Source organism: Neophocaena asiaeorientalis, unplaced genomic scaffold (assembly GCF_003031525.2).
Source record: "Neophocaena asiaeorientalis asiaeorientalis breed wild unplaced genomic scaffold, Neophocaena_asiaeorientalis_V1.1 scaffold292, whole genome shotgun sequence".
Classification (NCBI taxonomy): domain Eukaryota; kingdom Metazoa; phylum Chordata; class Mammalia; order Artiodactyla; family Phocoenidae; genus Neophocaena; species Neophocaena asiaeorientalis.
In genome coordinates this window covers 945579-967052 of record NW_020173241.1, presented here as the reverse complement: position 1 = coordinate 967052, position 21474 = coordinate 945579, and the positions used below count along the sequence as shown (strand labels likewise).

Sequence of the window (21474 nt, the reverse complement as noted above, 5' to 3'; positions counted from 1 at the left end):
CATCCCATGACTCTTTTTGTGGAGAAGGAACATGATCAAGAAGTTAGTGATGGCTGAAATGTTGTTTAACTGTGAGTGGGAAGACGCTGGACTGGATGGAGGCCCTGTCCCATGGCGGGCAGGGGGTCAGGGGAGGACTGGACGCAGCAGTCAGCTGCACCGCGGTGAGAGCCTCAGAGGCTGCCACACATGGCACTTTCCACTGTGGGCTTTCTTCACTCCCTGAACCGCCTTTGACCCTTCATGGCACCAGTGGGAACACCACTGCTGACCCCAACCTGCCCTCCTGCACCCACAATCCCTTCCAGATCATCCAGAGCCCCCTAGAGTTCCCCTGGGTGGAGGTCGCACCCACCACACGGGAACCACATCTTCACCTCACCAGATCCTTTCACACAGAGGCCCAGGGAACATGGAGATGGCGCAGGCCCCGCGCCCATGACGCCACCAGCTGTGTGACACTGGGCACGTTTTGCTTGACCTGCAAGAGCTGTGATTCCCTACCTGGGAAATGGGGACCACAGCACCTGCCTCCTGGGGCTGTGCCGCAGGCCTGAGGGGACGAGGCTAGGAGCTGTAAAGCGTGGCCAGCTGGATGTCATTTGAAGAAAAGAAAAGCAAGTCTCTTAGGACAGCCACACAGCTGAGGTTGGTTATTTCACTTTATTTAGCAAACCATCACACTATGGGCCCCACCAAACTGCTCCTCCAGCCTCCCCCAAGGGTCTGCCTTGGAAAGAAGCTCAGAGGGTGAACAGGAAGGCCCAGGCTCCCCGGGTGGCCTCCTCTTCTGTCACACACACCACACAGCACAGAACAAGATCACTGCTCATGTCCTCAGGTGCCCACCCCAGTGTGGTCTGGGGGCCTCCAGTGTTCAACAGCCACCTGCGGGGGTCTCGACCCAGCACCAGGCACAGACCCCCTGCTCCTGAGAGGCTGGCATAGGGCAAGGGCCTCTGCACCCAGCTGTGGGGATGTCAAACCCTTTTCCCCAGCCCTGAAGCCTGTCCCCACTGGGCAAGAAGCAAAATGTACGAAAATACTTCTTTAATTATTTCTTTGAAATGGTTAAGAAATAAGGTCATCTTATTTTTCTTTTATAATCCTAGTTAAAAAAAAAAGTTCACATTAGCGCCAGGGCCCTTCCCCAAGCCGAGCGCCCGCTGCTCAGTAGAAACGCTTGTTCCGCTCCTGCCTCTTCTGAAACACCACGGCCCCCACCACGGCACACACGATGATGCCCAGGAGGGCGCAGAGCAGCAGCAGGAATACCCGCCACCCCGTCAGGGGCCCGCTGCGGAAGTTCCCCGTCGGGTCGTCCACGTTGTCTGAGGGAGGAGAGAGGGGGGAATGAGAGGCCGGACGGGCTCCCAGGAGATGGGGGAGCAGGGCAACAGCCCATTTAGGCCCCCACACCCACCCTAGAGGCGTCAGCTGTGGCCTGCTCACACCGCACCAGTGAGGGGCAGGGGCATGCACAAGAGACTGTCCAACCTCACTGGGACCAAGGTTCCCGGGATCAAGGCTCCCAGGGATCCAGGCTGAGGTGCTTTCTGCTACAAGGAACTGGTGAACACTGGAATCCTGGGGTCTCCTTGACAGCCTGAGTCTGCCTGAGGCAGGCCCAGGACCTGCTTTCACAAGCCCACTCCCAGCCCAATGCAGTGGTCTGAGGTCCCCATCTGAAGAAACACAGCCCTGGCCACAGGCTGCCCTCAGTCACATCTGGATGCGTTCGGTTTCTCCCAGGGCCCCGACCCCCAACCCCCATCCTTCTGCTTTGACCCTCTACCCCAATGGGTCCACCCAACTGAAAACGAGTTAACCCCTGCTTGGCCAGCTGCATGGGGTTGCTGGGTGGGCTAGAGCAGATGATGTGTCCGAAAACCCTCGGCAGCAGAAAGCCTTCAACCAAAGGTCGCAAAACTGGTCTATGGCAGGATTTGCTTGGCCCCCAAAACATTTAAAAGCAACTTGAATCTTAGAAAAGTGAGATGTCACATAAAATGTTGGGTTCCACTGGTGCTCTATCACCCGCTGGGCCCACATGCACAACTTTGGGGCTCCTGGGATAGATTTCGCCACACACACACACAGGGGCCTCACTTCCCGCATGAGAACCCTTGCTCCATGAGGACGAAGTGGTGGCTGACTAGTACTCTGGGAAGAACTCAGGCTTGGGGTTTTGCCAAAACTCAAGTTCACATCTTGCCTTTTTACCTCTTTCTAGCTGAGGAAACCTGAGGATCAGCTCTCCCAGCAGTCACAGGACCTACTTCCACGCCGTTCACTGAGGCCGCGCACTGAGGTATCAGAGTGCCCGACGCACCACCCACACCAACAAACAGCCCCTCTGGCTTCACTGGCCGTTATCCCAGCACTGAGTGCAGGAGGATGCAGACACCAGGTGCCCACACACCTGCTCATGAGCACTATTTGCTGATCCAAGGGCCTGGTTGGACCAGGGAAGGGCAGATGGACCCCGGGCACTTGCCCGAGCCGGCCCAGGCCCCACCAGGAGGGGCTGCAAGTGCATACCTTTGGGCGACTTGAGCAAGTTGACGCTGGGCTCGATCTTGGTCCAGTCAATGTTCTCCTCGTCAGGTGTGTGCTCCACCATCAGCTGGAACAGCTTCATGGAGATGATGTCATGATTGTCTGCAGGATGAGAGTTAGCTTCTAAGGGGCCTGAAGACGCTTCGGCGCACGTGGCCCAACGACCACCCCCACCACCACATAAAGTGGCCAGGTTCCCTGGGGAGAACCCAGCAGCCCCCAGCAGGCAGCATTCCAGGGGCTGGAACACCTCCAGAACTCAGCAACAAGAAACCTGGAAGGAGGCAGAGCGGACAGGAAAAAGTAGGAGTTTTACAATCAAAATCATTGGGTCTAATCCTGGCTCTGCTGTCCTCTGTGAGGCTCAGTTTCCTCATTTGTAAATGCCGGTGGTAATCTCCATCTTGCATGGTTATCAAGGCATATAAATGAGGAAGTACAGACAAGGCACAGGCGTATTGCTTGCAGATAGTATGTCTTTGAAAACAGAACCAGATAAGGACCCACACATTGTTCTATGACTGGTTGAGAAGCCTGATCCTCCCAAGGGCAGGCAGCCCCCAGACATTCCTGTCACAGAGACCCAAATACAGAATGCGGACAAACGACTTGGCAGCCAGCTGAAAGCTCGGCCAGACACACAGTCAAGCGACTGTACCTGAGGAGACTTGAGAAAGGCCTGGGTGCAACTAGTATGGGCAGGAGAGAACCTCTAAATGACACTGACAATAACTGATCAACCCATTTTTGAGATGGGGAGGTTGAGGCTCCGAACCAAGACAAGGGTCCCGGTCAAGGACCTGACTCCAGCTATCAGCTCAGCTAACTGACTAGAATCTGAGGAAAGGTCCAGAAAAGGGAGAGCCTAAAGAGCAAGGACCCCCGTGGCCGGATTGGGCAGAGCCCAGCCATACCTGACACCAGTATGCACAGCCCCTGGAAGCCCAGGGACAAGCATGGACTCTGGAGTCAGGCATCAGGTAGGTCCCATCTGAGCTCTGCCGTCCCCTGGGTGCATGAACTTGACAAGATCCCTTCAACTCCCAAATGCCCAACGGTCCCAGGTGTATAAAATGGGAAAGAGACCACTACCTACCTAAGAACACACCACGTGCCTTTATGCATGCGATGCCCGACAGGAGGCTGGCGTGCACAACCCCCCAACTAATGGTCGGACACTACTGTGTGCGTGGCTCCCTCCATCGCCCTTCCCGGGGCCTCTCTAAACAGCCTTAGAGAATATCCACCTGCCACAGATCTAGCTGTGTTCCCAGAACCTTCTCACGACACCTGCTGAAACACTGTCAGATGGAATTCCAAGTAACCCAGAGGAGGGCTGTAGTGAATCCACAGATGGAACAAGGCGGGCCATGAGCTGGTAATTACTGAAGCTGGTTAACAGCAACAAGGGGCTTATTAGACCACCTCCCCTCTTATGGGTATTTAGTGGAATTTCCACATTAAAAACTTTAAAACAAACCCCCCCCTCCCCGCCGCCCCGCAAAATAGACACTGGGACAGGGTGGACCCAGATATTTGCATGGTGAAGGGCAGGCTCCTGAACGGTGCTGGCTCACAGGCCCTGGAAACATCTATCCTGACAATAAACAAGCCTCTGACTGGTTCTCCACACTGCTTCCTAGCTCTGGTAGGCAGGAGCCAGCCCCAGGCTTGGTGCCTCCCAAGGGCCTTGAGAAGGGACTAAGGACCAAGGCCAAAGGCCACCATCAAGTGCCACCCAGGCCTGGTGGCCCCAAGAGGCCTGTGTAGGCAGGCAGCATCCCAATGCTTACAGCACGCACCGTGGGCCAAACAAGACAGAGCCCTGACTCTATGGAGCTTACAATTCAGTGAGGGGGACACAGATAATGAAATAAATTACATGGCAGATTCCAGGATGGTTAAGTGCTATGAAGAAAAATAATGCTAGGAAAGGTGATGGGAAGTGTGCAGGGGACTGGGATGTGTGTATGCGACTTTAAATGAGGGAATCAGGGACAGTCCCACTGAGGAAGTGACATCTGGGCGAGACCTGGAGAAGCCAAGGGAGAGATGCAAGCACAAAGGCCCAAGGCAGGAGGGCAGGGGTGGGTCTGAAGAGCGGCCAGGGGCAGTGTCACCAGGGAGCAGGGAGGATGAGCCAGAGGGAAGGGGGTGGGAAGGCGGCACACAGGCTTGGCAGTGTGCCGCTGGGAGGGAGGTGGGAGGAGCAGCTCTGCTGCTGTGCTGGGAGAAACCGTTGGGGCTGGCGTGGGAGGAGGGACCCTCGGGAAGCTCCTGTGGTTGTCCGAGTGAGGGAGGATGGTGGCCCGGAACCTGCCAGCAGTAAAGGGAGAAAAGTGGTCTGAGGCAGGGAGAAGACAAAGCCAGCAGGACCAGCCAACGGATGAGAGGTGGCGTGTGAGAGAAAATGCAGGGACCAGAATGATACCAAGGTGTTTTGACCTGAGCAACTACAAGGACAGAGGTTCGTTTCTATCTCTGGCTGTGGGTGTGTGAAGGCTAAGAGGCCTGCTTGGCACCAGGCGGAGATGCTGAGCGGGATGCTGGTGACACAGGTCTGGAGATGGAAATCTGGGGGTCCACTGCATCCAGATTCAAAGCACCCCAGCCCCTAGAGGACAGAGAGAGATGGCGGCTGAGGGACTGCTCATGGATATGGGAAGAGGAGGAAGAAAACCAGGCAAGCGTGGAATCAAATGAAGGAAGGTCAGAAGGAAAGGGACTGGCTGTGTCACAAGCTCCCAAAATACCAGGGAAGGTCAGACTGAGACTTCACACCTCGCTCAGCCCACACACTCACCAGACAGGTCGCCGGTGCCGGCTGAGGCTCCAAAGTAGTAGCCAGTGGGCAGGCGCACGCCCGTGATGTCAATGCAGTTCTTCCACTCGTTCTTGTCCTCCAGGTCAGTCATCACCTGCGGCCGACCAGCAGGTCAAGGGCAGCCTGGGGCCGGCCTGCCCACCTTCCCAAGCCCCCCCAGAGCCGCCCCTCCCGCCCGCTCACCGTCAGGCGACCCCGGGAGTAGCGCACAGCCAGGAAGGTGTCGTGATCACGGTTGCGGAAGTCAGCCGTGCAGCCTGCCAGCTCGGTCCAGCGGCCATCCTTGCTGTGGTCGTAGGACAGGGAGCCATTGTTCACCATCACGGAGATGTACGGAAACACACGCTGAAACAAGACACGGGTTACTCTGAGGCCAGGCCAGCCCAGCCCGTGGGAGGCCACAGGGCACCCACCACCCTGATCCCTGGAGGCTCCTCTCATGCAGGGACCAGGGAGAAGTCCCGTTCTGCTCTGCAGGAGAGCAGGGGCCTACCTCTGTGGTCTCATCATTGGGATACGTGTCCAGGAAGATGGCTAAGCCATGGAAGTTGTCTTTGCTTCCAAACACAGGCCCTGGAATTAGAAGGAGATGCTCCTGTAACGGGAGAAACTGGAGTTGTCCCATGGATACCTGAAGGACAAAGTAATGCCAGCATGGGTGGGTTAATCTGTGGTCATTCTCCCAGGAAAGAGAAGGGATCTTTAAGTGGGGGTGGGGTGGGGGACTGGAGGGTGGTCTCAGGGGTGTGGCAGAGAGGACTCAAGTTTGAAGCCTGAACCGTGAAGGAACAGCACCTGCCTATGTGCTCTGAGGTGTCAGGTGACAAGGGGATACCCAACCTGTGAAAAACAGGTGGCCATTGCAGTAAGAACCATCCCTTAACCCTTCTGTCCAAGGCCAGACAGCAAACATTTTAGGCTTTGTGGGCCACAGATGGTCTCTGTCACATAGTCTTCCTTGTTTTACCCTTTTTAAAATGGTACAGGGACTTCCCTGGTGGTCCAGTGGGTAAGACTCCGTGCTCTCAATGCAGGGGGCCCAGGTTCGATCCCTGGTTGGGGAACTAGAACCTGCATGCATGCCACAACTAAGAAGTCCACATGCTGCAACTAAAGATCCCCCGTGCTGCAACTAAGACCCGGCACAACCTAAATAAATAAAATAAAATAAAATAAAATAAAATGGTAGAATGGTAAAACCATTCTTAGCTGGTGTAGAACACCAGGCCACAATGGGGCACAGAGTTGAGCCACAGGGTCATCTTCTAAAAGAACGCTCCCTTCAGTTGCCCCCAGGTCCCAGGTTTCCTCAAAGAGGAGCAGCAGCGCCCTAACAAGGGGGGCAGAGTGGAGGATCCTTCGCCACAGATGCACAGGTCCCACCTGTGCGAGCACCACCCTACCTGGCACCAGGCGGTCCCGGGTATACCACAAGGCAATGCCATCACCATGGAGATTCTTCTTCCCTGCGCCATGGACTTTGAAGTGAACGTGCATCTCCCAGTCCTTGAGGAAGCAAGGCTAGAGGGAGAGCAGAGAGGGCTGTTCAGAGCTCCCCAGCTTGTCTGCCAGATGGAGGTGACCCGGCACAGACCCTGCACTGAGATGACACTCAGAACAGGGCCAGGCAGCAGGGTCATGAGTGTCACTGACCAACAGACCCCCCAGCATTCTCAGCAGGGAGAAAGGGGCTGCTGGGCCTCCCAGGTCGGGAGTTGGAGGTCACAGAGTATCCCAAGGCTGCTGAGGCAGCTTTTTAACAGAATGAGGGAGTTCCATAAGCACTTACAGTTCAAGATCAAGATATTAAAGATACTAAGAGAGGAAAGATAAGTTGCAAAACAGTATCAGCACTATGTGCTCATTTTTGAAAAAGGAAGAAATTAGCATATGTGTAGAGAAAGAAGGAACTGAAAGAAATATGAACCAACATTAATGAAAGCTAACTCTGGGAGGGGAATGTCTACTTTCTATGTCTGAATCTTCTGTATTGAACATATTACTTCTGTAATTAGAAAAAACTCAAATGAAAAATAAAAACCCTATGTCCCATTGTGGGTGATCTGGCTTGTGCATCACTGATTTACCAGATTCACTGTTCTGGGCCTGGGCACCAGGAGCCCAGGTGAGGAGACCTGGCCCCTGAGAACAAAGGGTTTGCAGGCACCTGCACTACAGCCTGACACAGTGTGAAGTCAGCCCTCCCAGTTCTTGACAGTTCATTGGCCCTGGGAGACCCTGAAGATTCTGGAGGGGGCAACTGTGAGGTGATAAGAACCAGGTCTCAAGGACATATGGGCACGGAATCTAAGTCCAAGACCTGCTGAGGGGATGGAAGGCCTGGTGAACCAGTCTTGCTTTGGACTGAGACGACAAAAACTGCAACTGAAAAGTAATGAATGAGAAAGGCCTCCCAGGGATTGTAGCTCAACTATGAGTCCTCACAATCCCTGAAATTAGACTAAACAGACTCACCCAAGCCTCACATTTCAGCAAAAAAAAAATCTTGCAAACACAGGGGCTTCCCTGGTGGCGCAGTGGTTAAGAATCCGCCTGCCAATGCAGGGGACATGGGTTCAAGCCCTGGTCCGGGAAGATCCCACGTGTCACGGAGCAACTAAGCCTGTGCGCCACAACTACTGAGCCTGTGCTCTAGAGCCCACAAGCCACAACCACTGAGCCTGTGAGCCACAATTACTGAAGCCCACGCACCTAGCCCGTGCTCCGCAACAAGAGAAGCCACCGCAATGAGAAGCCTGCGCACTGCAACAAAGAGTAGCCCCCGCTTGCCGTAACTAAAGAAAGCCCGCGCACAGCAACAAAGACCCAATGCAGCCAGAAATAAATTCATTAAAAAAAAGAAAAAAGTTATCTTTCATTCTTCAGGGAGAAGAAAAGTGATCCGGATCCAGACGTAAAGACAGAGATTCACGAAGGAATGAAGAACAATGACTAAAGTCGATGTGAGACTAAAAATCTAAATAAATATTTGACTGCATAAAACAATAATGCTTTGTGTGATTTAAAACAGAAAGATTAATAACAACGGGGTAAAAAGAGTTAAAGTGCTCTAAAAGCCTTGCATTGTCCTGGAAGGAGTTAGAAGTACGCGTTATCATTAGACTTTGGTAAAACATTATGTGTGCTTTAAACTCCAGAGAAACCATTAAAATACTGGGAAATAAGCACAGAACTTTCAACCTAATAGAAGAGTAAAAGTGTAATAAAAATTAGCCAACCCAAAAGAAGCCAAGACCCGAGAGAAGAATGAACAGAGAACAGTCAGTACAAACAGAAAGTGAATAGTAAGATGGCAGATTAAACCCAAATAAACGTATCAGTAATTTTACTAAATGTAGATAGACTAAATGCTGGTAAGGGTACACATGACCTCCCTGTATTATTTTTTCTTCTTTTTTTTTTTTTAATGAAGTACAGTTCATATACAATATTAGTTTCAGGTGCACCACCCAGGGATTGATATTTATATACATTACGAATTGATCACCACAATAAGCCTAGTAACTATCTGTCACCATAGAAAGTTACTGTAATATTATTGACCACATTCCCTATGCGGTACATTACATCCCCATGACTTATTTATTTTATAACTGGAAGTCTGCACCTCTTAATCTCTGTATTTTTTCTTACAACTGCATGTGAATCTATAATTATCTCAAAATAAAAAGTTTAATTTTAAAAATAAATAACAGATCAAAGACTTAAGAGCTAAAACTACAAAACTCTTTAGAAAAAACAACGGGGGAAAATCTTCACAACACCAGATTTAGCAATAATTTTCTAGATATTACACCAAAGCACAGACAACAAAAAAATCAGATTGGACTTCATCAAAATTAAAACCTTTTATACGTCAAAGAACATGAAGAGAATGAAAAGACAATCCACAGACTGAGAGAATATATTTCCAAATCATAATAGATAATGTCCAGAATATATAGAAAACTCCTGAAACTCAACAAAAAACCCAATTCAAAAATGGGCAAAGGACTTGGATACACATTTTTTCATAGAAGAATATATACAAATGGCTAATAAGCACATGAAAAGACGCTCAACATCATTAGTCATTAGAGAAATGCAAATCAAAACCACAAGATACCACTCTACACCCATTCGGATGGCTATCATCAAAAAACTGGAAAGGGCTTCCCTGGTGGCGCAGTGGTTGAGAGTCTGTCTGCCAATGGAGGGGACACAGGTTCGAGACCTGGTCTGGGAGGATCCCACATGCCACGGGGCAACTGGGCCCGTGAGCCACAACTGCTGGGCCTGCACGTCTGGAGCCTGTGCTCCACAACAAGAAAGGCCGCGACAGTGAGAGGCCCGCGCACGGCGATGAATAGTGGCCCCTGCTCACCGCAACTAGAGAAAGCCCTTGCACAAAAACGAAGACCCAACACAACCAACAATAAATAAATTTTAAAAAAAAAAGGAAAATAAGTATTGTAAAGATGTGGAGAAATTGGAACCCTGACGCACTGCTGGTGAGAATGTAAAATGGTGTGGTTGCTATGGAAAACAGTTTGGTGGTCCTCAAAAAGTTAAACAAAGAGTTACCATATGACCCAGCAATTCCACTTCCTAGGTATTTACCAAAAAAAAGTGAAAACAGCCACCTACGTCCACCCATGTATGTAGCAACACTGTTCACAATAGCCAAAAGGTGGAAACCACCCAGTGTCCACCAACAGATGAATGGATAAACAAAATGTGGTGTGTGCGCGCACACGCGCACACACACACACACACACACACACGCACACACAGGAATGTTATTTAGCCATAAAAAGGAATGAAGTACTAACACATGCTACAACACGAATGAACCTTGCAGATATTATGCTAAGTGAAATTAAGCCAGATATAGACAAATATTCTATGATTCCATGTATGTGAGGTACCTAGAAGAGTCAAATTCAGAAACAGAAAGTAGAATAGTGGTTACCAGGGGCTGTGGGGAGGCAGGGAACGGGGAGTTAGTGTTTAATGAGCACAGTTTCAGCTTGGGATGATGAAAAAGTTCTGGAGATAGATGGTGGTGATGGTTGCACAACAAGGTCAATGTACTTAATGCCACTAAACTGTACACTTGAAAGTGGTTAAGGGACTTCCCTGGTGGTGCAGTGGTTAAGAATCTGCCTGCCAATGCAGGGGACACAGGTTCAAGCCCTGGTCCAGGAAGATCCCACATACTGCGGAGCAACTAAGCCCGTGCACCACAACTACTGAACCTGAGCTCTAGAGCCCGCGAGCCACAACTACTGAGGCTGCGTGCCACAAATACTGAAGCCCACGAGCTGTAACTACTGAAGTCTGCACGCTACAACTACTGAAGCCCGCATGCCTAGAGCCTGTGCACCGCAACAAGAGAAGCCACGGCAATGAGAAACCCGCGCACCACAATGAAGAGTAGCCCCTGCTCGCCGAGAAAGCCGTGCGCAGCAACGACGACCCAATGCCGCCAAAAATAGATAAATAGATTTTTCTAAATTATAAAAAGAAAAGTGGTTAAGATGGTAACTTTTATGTCATGCTATGTTACAATAAAAATTTTTTGAGAAATTTTATTTTCTTTTTCATGCAGATACATATTTACAGTAATCAAAGTATTTACATTTTTTACAGTATTTACATTTTTTTACATACTGAAGATTGATTTACAATGTTAATTTCTGCTGTACAGCAAAGTGACTCAGTTATACAGATATATATATTCTTTTTCATATTATTTTCCATTATGGATTATCATAGGATATTGAATATAGTTCCCTGTGCTGTACAGTAGGACCTTGTCGTTTATCCATCCTATATATAATAGTTTGCATCTGCTAATCCCAAACTCCCAATCCTTCCCTCCCTCCCCCACCCTCTTCCCCCTTGGCAACCACAAGTCTGTTCTCTATATCAGTGAGTCTCTTTCTGTTTCATAAGTATGTTCATTTGTGTCATATTTTAGATTCTACATATGATTGATGTATTTGTTTTTCTCTGTCTGACTTGCTTCACTTAGTATGATCATCTCTAGGTCCATCCATGTTGCTGCAAATGGCATTACTTCCTTCTTTTTTGTAGCTGAGTAATATTCCATTCTATATCCACATCCTTATCCATTCATCTGTCAATGGACATTTAGGTTGTTTCCGTGTCTTGGCTATTGTAAATAGTACTACAATGAACACTGGAGTGCATGTATCTTTTCAAATTAGAGTTTTGTCTGGATATATGCCCAGGAATGGGATTGCCAGATCATATGGAAAATCTATTTTTAGTTTTTTGAGGAATCTCTATACTGGCCGCACCAATTTACATTCCCACCAACAGTGTAAGAGGGTTCCCTTTTCTCCACACCCTCTCCAGCATTTATTATTTGTAGACTTTTTAATGATGGCCGTTCTGACCGGTGTGAGGTGGTACCTCATTGCAGTTTTGATTTCCATTTCTCTAATAATCAGAGATGATGAGCATCTTTTCATGTGCCTATTGGCCATCTGTATGTCTTCTTTGGAGAAATGTCTACTTAGGTTTTCTGCTCTTTTTTTTTTTTGCGGTACGCAGGCCTCTCACTGTTGTGGCCTCTCCCGTTGCGGAGCATAGGCTCTGGACGCGCAGGCTCAGCGGCCACGGCTCACGGGCCTAGCCACTCTGCGGCATGTGGGATCTTCCCAGACCAGGGCACAAACCCACGTCCCCTACATTGGCAGGCGGACTCTCAACCACTGCGCCACCAGGGAAGCCCTCTGCTCATTTTTTGATTGGGTTGGGGTTTTTTTTTGTTATTGAATTGTATGAGCTGTTTGTATATTTTGGAAATTAAGCCCTTGTCGGTCGCATCATTTGCAAATACTTTCTCCCAGTCCATAGGTTTCTTTTCATTTTGTTTATGGTTTCCTTTGCTGTGCAAAAGCTTATAAGTTTGACCAGGTCCCATTTGTTTATTTTTGCTTTTATTTCTATTGCCTTGGGAGACTGACCTAAGGAAATATTGGTAGGATTTATGTCAGAGAATGTTTTGCCTATGTTCTCTTCTAGGAATTTTATGGTGTCATGTCTTATATTTAAGTCTTTAAGCCATTTTGAGTTTATTTTTGTACATGGTGTGAGGGTGTGTTCTAACTTCATTGATTGCAGCTGTATTGCAGCTGTCTAACTTTCCCAACACCACTTGCTGAAGAGATTGTCTTTTCCCCATTGTATATTCTTGCATCCTTTGTGGTGACCATTACGTTTAAAAAAACTGTCCTGGGCTTCCCTGGTGGCGCAGTGGTTAAAAAAAAAAAAAAAAAAAAAACAATGCCATTGAGTATCATACTGAAGACAATGGTTTAAAAAATTAAAGTATTTAAAAGTAAAAAACAATAAAAGGTTAAATGGTAACTTTTATGTTATTGTATTTTACCACAATAAAAATAAATGAATAACCGCCCAAAAGCCTAATTTTATGCTGTTTACAGGAGACAACTCTAAAACATAAAGAAGTGGGAAAAAGAAAAGGATAGAAAAAGATATTGCATGCAAAAACTAAGCAAAAGCAAGCTTGTGCAGCTCTGCCAATAACAAAGTTTAGAAGGGGACTCTTCTTAAGAACAAAAGACTGCATTTTTCAGGAAAATTTTGGTCTCAAAATATATAAAGCAGAAACTGACAGACTACAAAGATAAAGACAAATCCATACACAGGCATTTTAATACACCTCTCCTAATAACTGATAAAAACAAGCAAAAATGTCAGAAAGATATAGAGATTTGAACCCAATCAGCAAACATGACCTAAGGATCTAAATGGCACATTTCACTCAAGCAGTAAAGAATCCACATCCTTCAGAAACACACATGGAATGTTTCCCCAAAATCCTGATCATTCGAAGGACCATTTGCAAGTCTCAACAGACCTCCAAGGATTGAAATCACAGAAACTGTTCCTTGACCACGATGAAATTAAACTAGATATCAATAACTTAAAAAATAAAGATAACTAGAAAAGCCCTCATGTATTTGAAAAAACTTAAAAACATATCTCACATACACAAAAGTCAGCTCAGAAACTAAGATTTCAAATGGGCTCTTTGGTGCCCAGGAGTTTTCTATGCCTGGGAACAATGCACTGAGAATAAGACCCCAAGCTGGTGGGAGGTGTGCCTCTGAGAAGGGCAACGATGCACTGGAAGGTGGGAAACGAAAACCTTCCCTCCTGTCCCTGGCATGTTTGCAGGGAGATCAGTTTCAGGAAAGAGTACACATGGAAGTTGAGGACCTAGAAGGCCTAGACCTAGACCTAGACCTCCAAGACTATCCCAGCCTTAGAAAGTCTCTGTGTGCTGCAGGTAAGACTGCAGATCATCAGACAGAATACTGTGATACAGACAATATAAAGAAGGATTTTAAGCAGATGAGGTACGGGCTAGAACTGATGTAGAAGTTGCTTTTGAGGGCAGAACATGACATGGCCATGGTTTTCCATCCTGGCCGCACAGCTGAGCCACATGGAGAGCTCAGAAATCTTAATGCCCTGGCCCTCCCCCAGGCCAACTAAATCAGAATCAATCATTGGCAGTCACAGACCATTTTACAGTTAGGTAGTTTCTGTGTCTTGACTTGCAATAAAGTGAAAGGCAGACCAATTCCTTTTTTTTTTAAATTGGAGTATAGTTGCTTTACAATGTTGTGTTAGTTTCTGCTGTATAGCAAAGTGAATCAGTTATACGTATACATATATCCACTTTTTTGGATTTCCTTCCCATTTAGGTCACCATAGACCACTGAGTAGAGTTCCCTGTGCTATACAGTAGGTTCTCATTAGTTATCTATTTTATATTGTCTATAGTAGTGCATATATGTCAATCCCAATCTCCCATAAGTTTGTTCTCTACATCTGTGACTCTATTTCTGCTTTGCAAATAAGTTCATCTGTACCATTTTTCTAGATTCCACATATAAGCATTATACGATATTTGTTTTTCTCTTTCTGACTTCACTCTGTATGACAGTCTCTAGGTCTATCCACATCAAGGCAGAGCTAATCTAACAGTCAGCTGATACATTGTTAAAATTTTTGATGAAAGATCACTACATGATTTAGGGTTTATAAACCAAAAAAGTTCAAAACATTGAATGACCCTGCTATAACAAAACTCCCTGCATCTCCATCTACTATTTAAGCAAACACAAGTTCTCAGCATTCACACAGATAAGAACAAAAAGCAGAAGTCACGCTAAAGCTTCTCATTCTGACAATGACATCCATCCGAACAGGCGTGGGGAGATGACAGCTGGATGAGATGCATTTCAATAAATGTTTACTTTGTGTAATAATTATTCAAAAATTGTGTAATTGTGTAAGGCAGCTCTTTTGATCAATTGTATACCAATGATAATTATAATAATCCCAAAGAAAATATTAAAACTTAATTTCAAGGTCCCAACAAGGTTAAAAGCTTAAATTATTACACTTATTTTATTTGCAGAGGTACAAGATAGGCTAATCAGTAAAATTTTCAAGCATTAAATATACTGCATTAAGTTAAAATTCTGTGTGGGAAATGAAATGAAAATACAAGTTCTATTTTTAAAAATGATGTACAATTTGGGCTTATTCAAGTGGATCTCAAAAGGGAACCCTCCTGCACTGTTGGTGGGAATGTAAATTATACAGCCACTATGGAGAACAGTATGGAGGTTCTTTAACAAACTAAAAATAGAATTACCATATGACCCAGCAATCCCACTACTAGGCATATACCCAGAGAAAACCATAATTCAAAAAGACATATGCACCCCAATGTTCATTGCAGCACTATTTACAATAGCCAGGACATGGAAGCAATCTAAGTGTCCATTGACAGATGAATGGATAAAGATGTGACACATATATACAATGGAATATTACTCAGCCATAAAAAGGAACGAAACTGGGTCATTTGTAATGAGGTGGATGGACCTAGAGTCTGTCATACAGAGTGAAATAAGTCAGAAAGAGAAAAACAAATACCGTATGCTAACACATATATACGGAATCTAAAAAAACAGTACTGATGAACCTAGTGGCAGGGCAGGAATAAACACACAGATGTAGAGAATGGACTTGAGGACACAGGGCAGGAAGGGGAAGCTGGGAGGAAGTGAGAGAGTAGCATTGACATATATACACTACCAAATGTAAAATGAACGGCTAGTGGAAAGCTGCTGCCCAGCACAGGGAGACCAGCTTGGTGCTTTGTGACAACCTAGGGGGTGGGATAGGGAGGGTGGGAGGGAGGCTCAAGAGGGAGGGGATATGGGGATATATGTATACATATAGCTGATTCACTTTCTTATACAGCAGCAACTAACAACATTGTAAAGCAATTATACTCCAATAAAGATACCAAAAATAAATAAATAAATAAAAGAGTGGATCTCAAATTGCAATATTTAGATTCCACTGAACAGGAGGCGGGGGAAGAAAGACAGCACAATTATATTCCAGACTGAAAAACTTGATGAAGGCAAGTGCAGAATTCTCTCAGCCTGTGACACTGCCAACCACCAACTACCTCCAACCATAATTAAGTTACTTGGGACTGAACCAATTTCTAGCAGTTCCAGCACTATTTGTACCTCATTTAAAAAAAAAATTTTTTTTTAATGTTATGCTGAACTCACTTCCTTGAAAAATATAAGGCTACATTATAATTTTTAAAAGTTATCAGAAAACATGGGGACTTCCCTGGCAGTCCAGTGGCTGGGACACCACGCTTCCACTGCAGGAGGCCCGGGTTTGATCCCTGGTTGGGGAACTAACATCCTGCATGCCACACAGTGAGGCCAAAAGAAAAAGTTATCTGAAAATACATGGGACCTAATTAAACTTAAAAGCTTTTGCACAGCAAAGGAAACCATAAACAAAACAAAGACAATCCACAGAATGGGAGAAAACATTTGCAAACAAAGCAATGGACAAGGGATTAATCTCCAAAGTATACAAACAGATCACGCAGCTCAATATCAAAAACAAACAATACAATCAAAAAATGGGCAGAAGATCTAAATAGACGATTCTCCAAAGAAGACATACAGATGGCCAAGAAGCACATGAAAAGCTGCTCAACATCACTGATTATTAGAGAAGTGCACATCAACACTAGAATGAGGGGGTGGCTGAGCAGGCAGGCAGGCGGCTAGGTGGGTAGCAGCGGCCTCTGGGCAGTAGAGGGGGCTCTGGGGTGGCACCACGGGCAAGGGTAGAGGGGCAAGTGGGCCACCACCGCTGCCGGGGCGGGGGGGGCGGGGGTTGGTGAGGAGAGCCACTTCCGGGTAGGGAGCGGGTGGGAGAAGGAAAGGCAGGCAGCCGCTCGGCTGCGGCACTCTTTAAATTTTTTGGGGTGCCGCAGAGGCGACCCCTGGAGCTGATCCCCAGGGTGACAATGGCCGCTGCCTAACCTGGAAAGAGGAATGCCAGCTCCTGAGCAGGCCTCATTGGTGGAGGAGAGGCAACCACAGACCCATCAGGAAGCTGCCTCCACTGGCCCAGGCATGGAACCCGAGACCACAGCCACCACTATTCTAGCTTCCATGAAGGAGCAGATAACCCTGCATGTTGAAGAAAGTTGGAAACCTATCATGATTTTTGTTATGTAATTCCTTGATGGCCTCAGATGATCTTTTGGCAAAGAATAGTATTCTGAATGGATGTTTTGTGGGAGAAAGCAAAAGGGGTTCTGGTTTCTCGAGAAAGAAGACACCTACTTCTGCTCATGGGCTACCTCTTTTGTGAAGCCATGTTCACCCCAGCCTGAAGTCAACAAGTCAACTCTCTCCTGATGTTCTTTAGCACTTTATACCACTGCTCTCTTATCATATGCTCCTTTGAATGATGATATAATGAAAAGCTACCTAAGGATAAAAAGAAAAACAAAAAAAACTACAATGAGGTATCACCTCACACCAGTCAGAATGGCCATCATCAGAAAGTCTACAGGGACTTCCCTGGTGGCGCAGTGGTTAAGACTCCATGATCCCAATGCAGGGGGCCTGGATTCAATCACTGGTCAGGGGAACTAGATCCCACATGCATGCCGCAACTAAGGGTTCTCATGCCACAACTAAAAGACCCAGCACAACCAAATAAATAACTATTAAAAAAAAAAGTCTATAAACAGTAAATGCTGGAGAGGGTGTGGAGAAAAGGAAACTCTCCTACACTGTTGGTGGGAATGTAAACTGGTACAACCACTATGGAGAACAGTATGCAGGTTCCTTAAAAAACTAAAAATAGAACTACCATATGATCCAGCAATCCCACTACTGGGCATATACCCAGACAAAATTCTAATTTGAAAAGATACATGCACCCCAATGTTCACTGAAGCACTATTTAAAATAGTGAAGACATGGTAGCAACCTAGATGTCCACTGACATGGATAAAGAAAATGTGGTACATATATACAATGGAATATTACTCAGCCATAAAAAAGAATGAAATAATGCCATTTGCAGCAGCATGGATAGACCTAGAGATTACCACACTAAGTGAAGTCAGACAGAGAAAGACAAACATCATATGATATCACTTCTATGTGAAATGTAAAAAAAAAAAAAAAGATACAAATGAACTTATTTACAAAACAGAAACAGACTCACAGACTTTGAAAACAAACTTATGGTTACCAAAGGGGAAACGTGGGGGAGGGATAAATTAGGAGTTTGGGATTAACAAATACACACTACTGTATATAAAATAAACAACAAGGACCTACTGTATAGCCCAGGGGATTCTACTTAATATTCTGTAATAACCTCTATGGGAAAAGAATCTGAAAAAAGAATGGATATATGTATAAATGAATCACTTTGCTGTACACCTAAAACTAACACAACATTGTAAATCAACTATATTCTAATATAAAATAAAATTTTTTTAAAAATTTATATGACAGAAAAATGTGACAGAATGTGACTCCGGGGGAAATAGTTAATGAAGTACTCTCTGAGTGGGTGGCACTCGAGCTGAGACTTAACAGATAAGAAGAAACCAAGCAAGCATGAAGAGACTGGAGACAGTGTCCCAGACAGAGGGAACAAGTGCAAAGGTCCTGAGGCAAGAAGGTAGCCAGAGAGGCTGGAACAAAATTAACAGAGCAAATGACTGGAAATGTCAGGCACTAGGGGCCAGACTGTGCAGACATAATGCATGTTTATCCCTTCACAGGAGTCCCCAGGCTCTGAGGATCAGAGTGAAAGCTAAACAAAGTATTCCCAAATGCCCCTAGCTGGAAGGAGAGGTGGAGCTGAGGTAACAGGCAGATGAGGCAACACAAGGACAGTGTGGGATCTCAGAACTAAATGGGGACGTCATCCAGAAGGGACCAAAGAGCAGGGTAACAAAGAAAACTAGGACACTCGCCAACAGCTTAGGCCATGGGAACGGTTGGGATCAGGCAGGCTGAGGAAGGAATACATTCTGCCCCCAATTATTCCCCTCTCACCCCTTTCCTGACCTTCCTTGGTGTGGAGTCTGTGCAGCAGCTGATCTTGGCCACTGCTTATATATGACACACCAGTGACACCTGAGGCTCCCTAACCTCTGCAGCAAAGGTCACAGAAACTAAACTGCCCATGAGTCCACTGATGACTAGACCCTCAACCAAGCACTAAGGAAGGGGACTGAGTCTGCAAGTATTTCTAAGGGGTTCCTCCACTGTCCAGGCTGGGTCAAGTGTAGCAAATGAATCGCTGGGCTTGGAAATGAGACAGATCAGAGTTTAAACGTTGTTTATGCCATTCGCTGTCTGTTAGCTCTGCAAAGACTCAGGATAGCCATCTACATCAGTCTGTTTGAGAATTAAGTGCGATAAGGCACGTTAAAGTCAGTGCCTAACACACAAAAAATACCCAGTGAAGACCCCACTCGTTCCATTTATCCCACTAATGAGAGGGTTCAGTTCAGGCAGATGACAGCCCCACTACTTACTGGCTATGTGATTTTGGGGAAGGCACTTTCAACTCTGAGTCTTAGCTTCTTAGTCAGTGAAACAGAGATAACATCAGTTACTTCACATGGCTTTTGAAGGAATGAAGTAAGAAGAGTGTACGAAATGTCAAGCACAGCTCCTTACACATGGTTACTTCAATTGTCATTACCTGTTATTACTGACGGGTGTGACCAAGATGGGGAAGGGGGCGGAGGAGGGAAGGGCGGCCTTCAAACTAAGCTCAGGTCTAGGCTGCTGACTGCAGTGGCTTACTTAATGCTCTGCCTAGCCTCTTGGGAACCACTCACCAGGTGGTTCCAGATAGAGCCCTCTTTGCTGCGCTCGTCAGGGGTCAGACGCACGTACTGGCTCGTGAGCATTGTGCTGCCTTGGAAGTCCCAGAGGAGCGTGGAGCTGGAACCGACCCCTGTGGGCAGAGACACGGACACAGACAGGTGCGTAAAAGGCCAGGCCAGGACTCGCTTTGCCAGAGGCAGAGAACCCACAGAACTGCTCTGACCAGAATAAAGGGCACCCCTTCCCCAACCCCATCCAGCCTCGCCCTCACCCTGAACTCATTCCCGCCCCAGGCCTCACCGTGGTAGGGCTTGATGAGCGAATGCTCCCGTTTGAGGTGTTCACTGTTGCCGTCAGTTATATCGGCAGCCACCGGCCCCAGAAACAGGAGAAAAAGTAGAAGTGTAGTGGGGCCAGGGCCGGGGCCGGGAAGCCCAGGCCTCCCCGGGCATCGCCGGCCCCAGCCCCAGCGCCAAACCCAGCCTGCCGCCGCCTCCGCCGCCGCCGCCGCCGCCATTCTCCCTTCCTCTCGACCACTTCCGTCTTAGGACTTCCGCCTTCCGGGTGTTCCATCTAATAGCCTCCGGCCGGAAGCCCTCCAACCCTAGTGTCACCGGGGAACTGCCAGCAAAAGTAAAGCCTCGCTGCCGTGGAGACGACGGCTGTAATTTGCTGAGCAGCCTCCCATCCTGGTCGAGTGCCTTGGCGGCTGCGAGGCACCTGTCAGCCAGCCTCAGCAATGGGTTCTTATGAGCGACAAGAGCAGCAACCAATCATGGAACAGCACTTTCGGCTTGTGGGCCAACGGGGAGCAGAGGGATGATTTGTGTCGGCGGGCAGCGCGAGGGTCGTTTGTGAAGTGGGGCATGCTGGAACTTGTAGTTTGCATGGGCCGCTCGCGCGGGCTGGGAAGACGAAACCTAGAACTCTCTTGGCCTCTGGCCACTGGTGGCGTCCCTGGAGTAACATTTCCCAGTCCAAGCAGACGTGAGTTCTAAATTGAAGGCGGAGACTAGAATTCCAACTCCCGCGCCGCCTAGAACTCACTAGGGCGAGACTTTTTAGCCATTTCTGGCTCCATGCCTTTGGAAACAGAATTCCTTTACTTGATGGCGTCCAGCATTCCCAGTTCCTCAGGCCCAGTTGGGTTTCAGCAGGAGGAGCAGACCCGAATCCCGTCCCAGTGATAGCTGGGGCCCATTCGTATCCAAACGATTGTAGTGTCTGCCTGGCGCAGCAGGAAGCGTCCAGGAAAGGTCCGGGAAAGCTGGCCGTGGAGCAAAGGTGGTAAACTGGTGTCCCACAGCCAAATAGAGCTCTTGCTGATGCTATTTCAGTAAATGACTTAACTACCGATATTTTAAATCAGGAGACAAATTCAAATTAAAAATCCAAATTTCCAGCTTCTCAGGAAAAATTGGAAGACCCAACCACACTAGGCTCATGGGGCTGCCCTGCTAAAAATGCCTTACTTTTCTAAGCTAGTCTCCACTCTGGCCACTAATTTACAGCACCTGCCTGGCCCTTCTAGACACTTGAATTAATGACCCCTGTTATAGATCACAGGGTGGGACAGTTGGTTTCCTGCTCCTTTAAGAAGTTGTCCTGTTGAATGAATGAATTTCTTCAGGATTAAGTGCTGAGACATCTTTTTAAAATTAGCGATATATATATGTATGTATATTTCAGAGATTTATCTGTATCTGTGCAAACAAGGACATGTGCATTCCACTAGACCTCCATGAGGGCTTAGATTTTTATCAGCTATAGTCACTACTTAATCCCCAGCATCTAGAAAAGTGCTTGGCACATAGAAGTTGA

General features: G+C 47.2%; 1 protein-coding gene across 1 annotated transcript; it reads right to left on the bottom strand.

The window, feature by feature from the left end:
- Nucleotides 1-644: 644 nt before the first annotated feature.
- On the bottom strand, nt 645-20203 carry LMAN2 (lectin, mannose binding 2). The gene is made up of 8 exons (XM_024745643.1): nt 19954-20203; nt 19665-19783; nt 6787-6904; nt 5877-5956; nt 5567-5728; nt 5363-5477; nt 2542-2661; nt 645-1331 (listed from the first exon to the last, which is right to left on the bottom strand). Exons 1-8 carry the CDS (start codon nt 20168-20170, stop codon nt 1171-1173), a joined length of 1092 nt encoding a protein of 363 aa, XP_024601411.1. The 5' UTR covers nt 20171-20203; the 3' UTR covers nt 645-1170.
- Between the last annotated feature and the right edge of the window lie 1271 nt (nt 20204-21474).

Coding starts and splice junctions, on each gene's coding strand:
- LMAN2 (XM_024745643.1), bottom strand. CDS start 20,170: ATGGCGGCGGCGGCGGCGGCGGAGGCGGCGGCAGGCTGGGTTTGGCGC. Junction 5,957..6,786: donor CCGGGACCGCCTGGTGCCAG/GTAGGGTGGTGC, acceptor TTCTAATTCCAG/GGCCTGTGTTTGGAAGCAAA. Junction 2,662..5,362: donor CGGCACCGGCGACCTGTCTG/GTGAGTGTGTGG, acceptor CTCATCCTGCAG/ACAATCATGACATCATCTCC.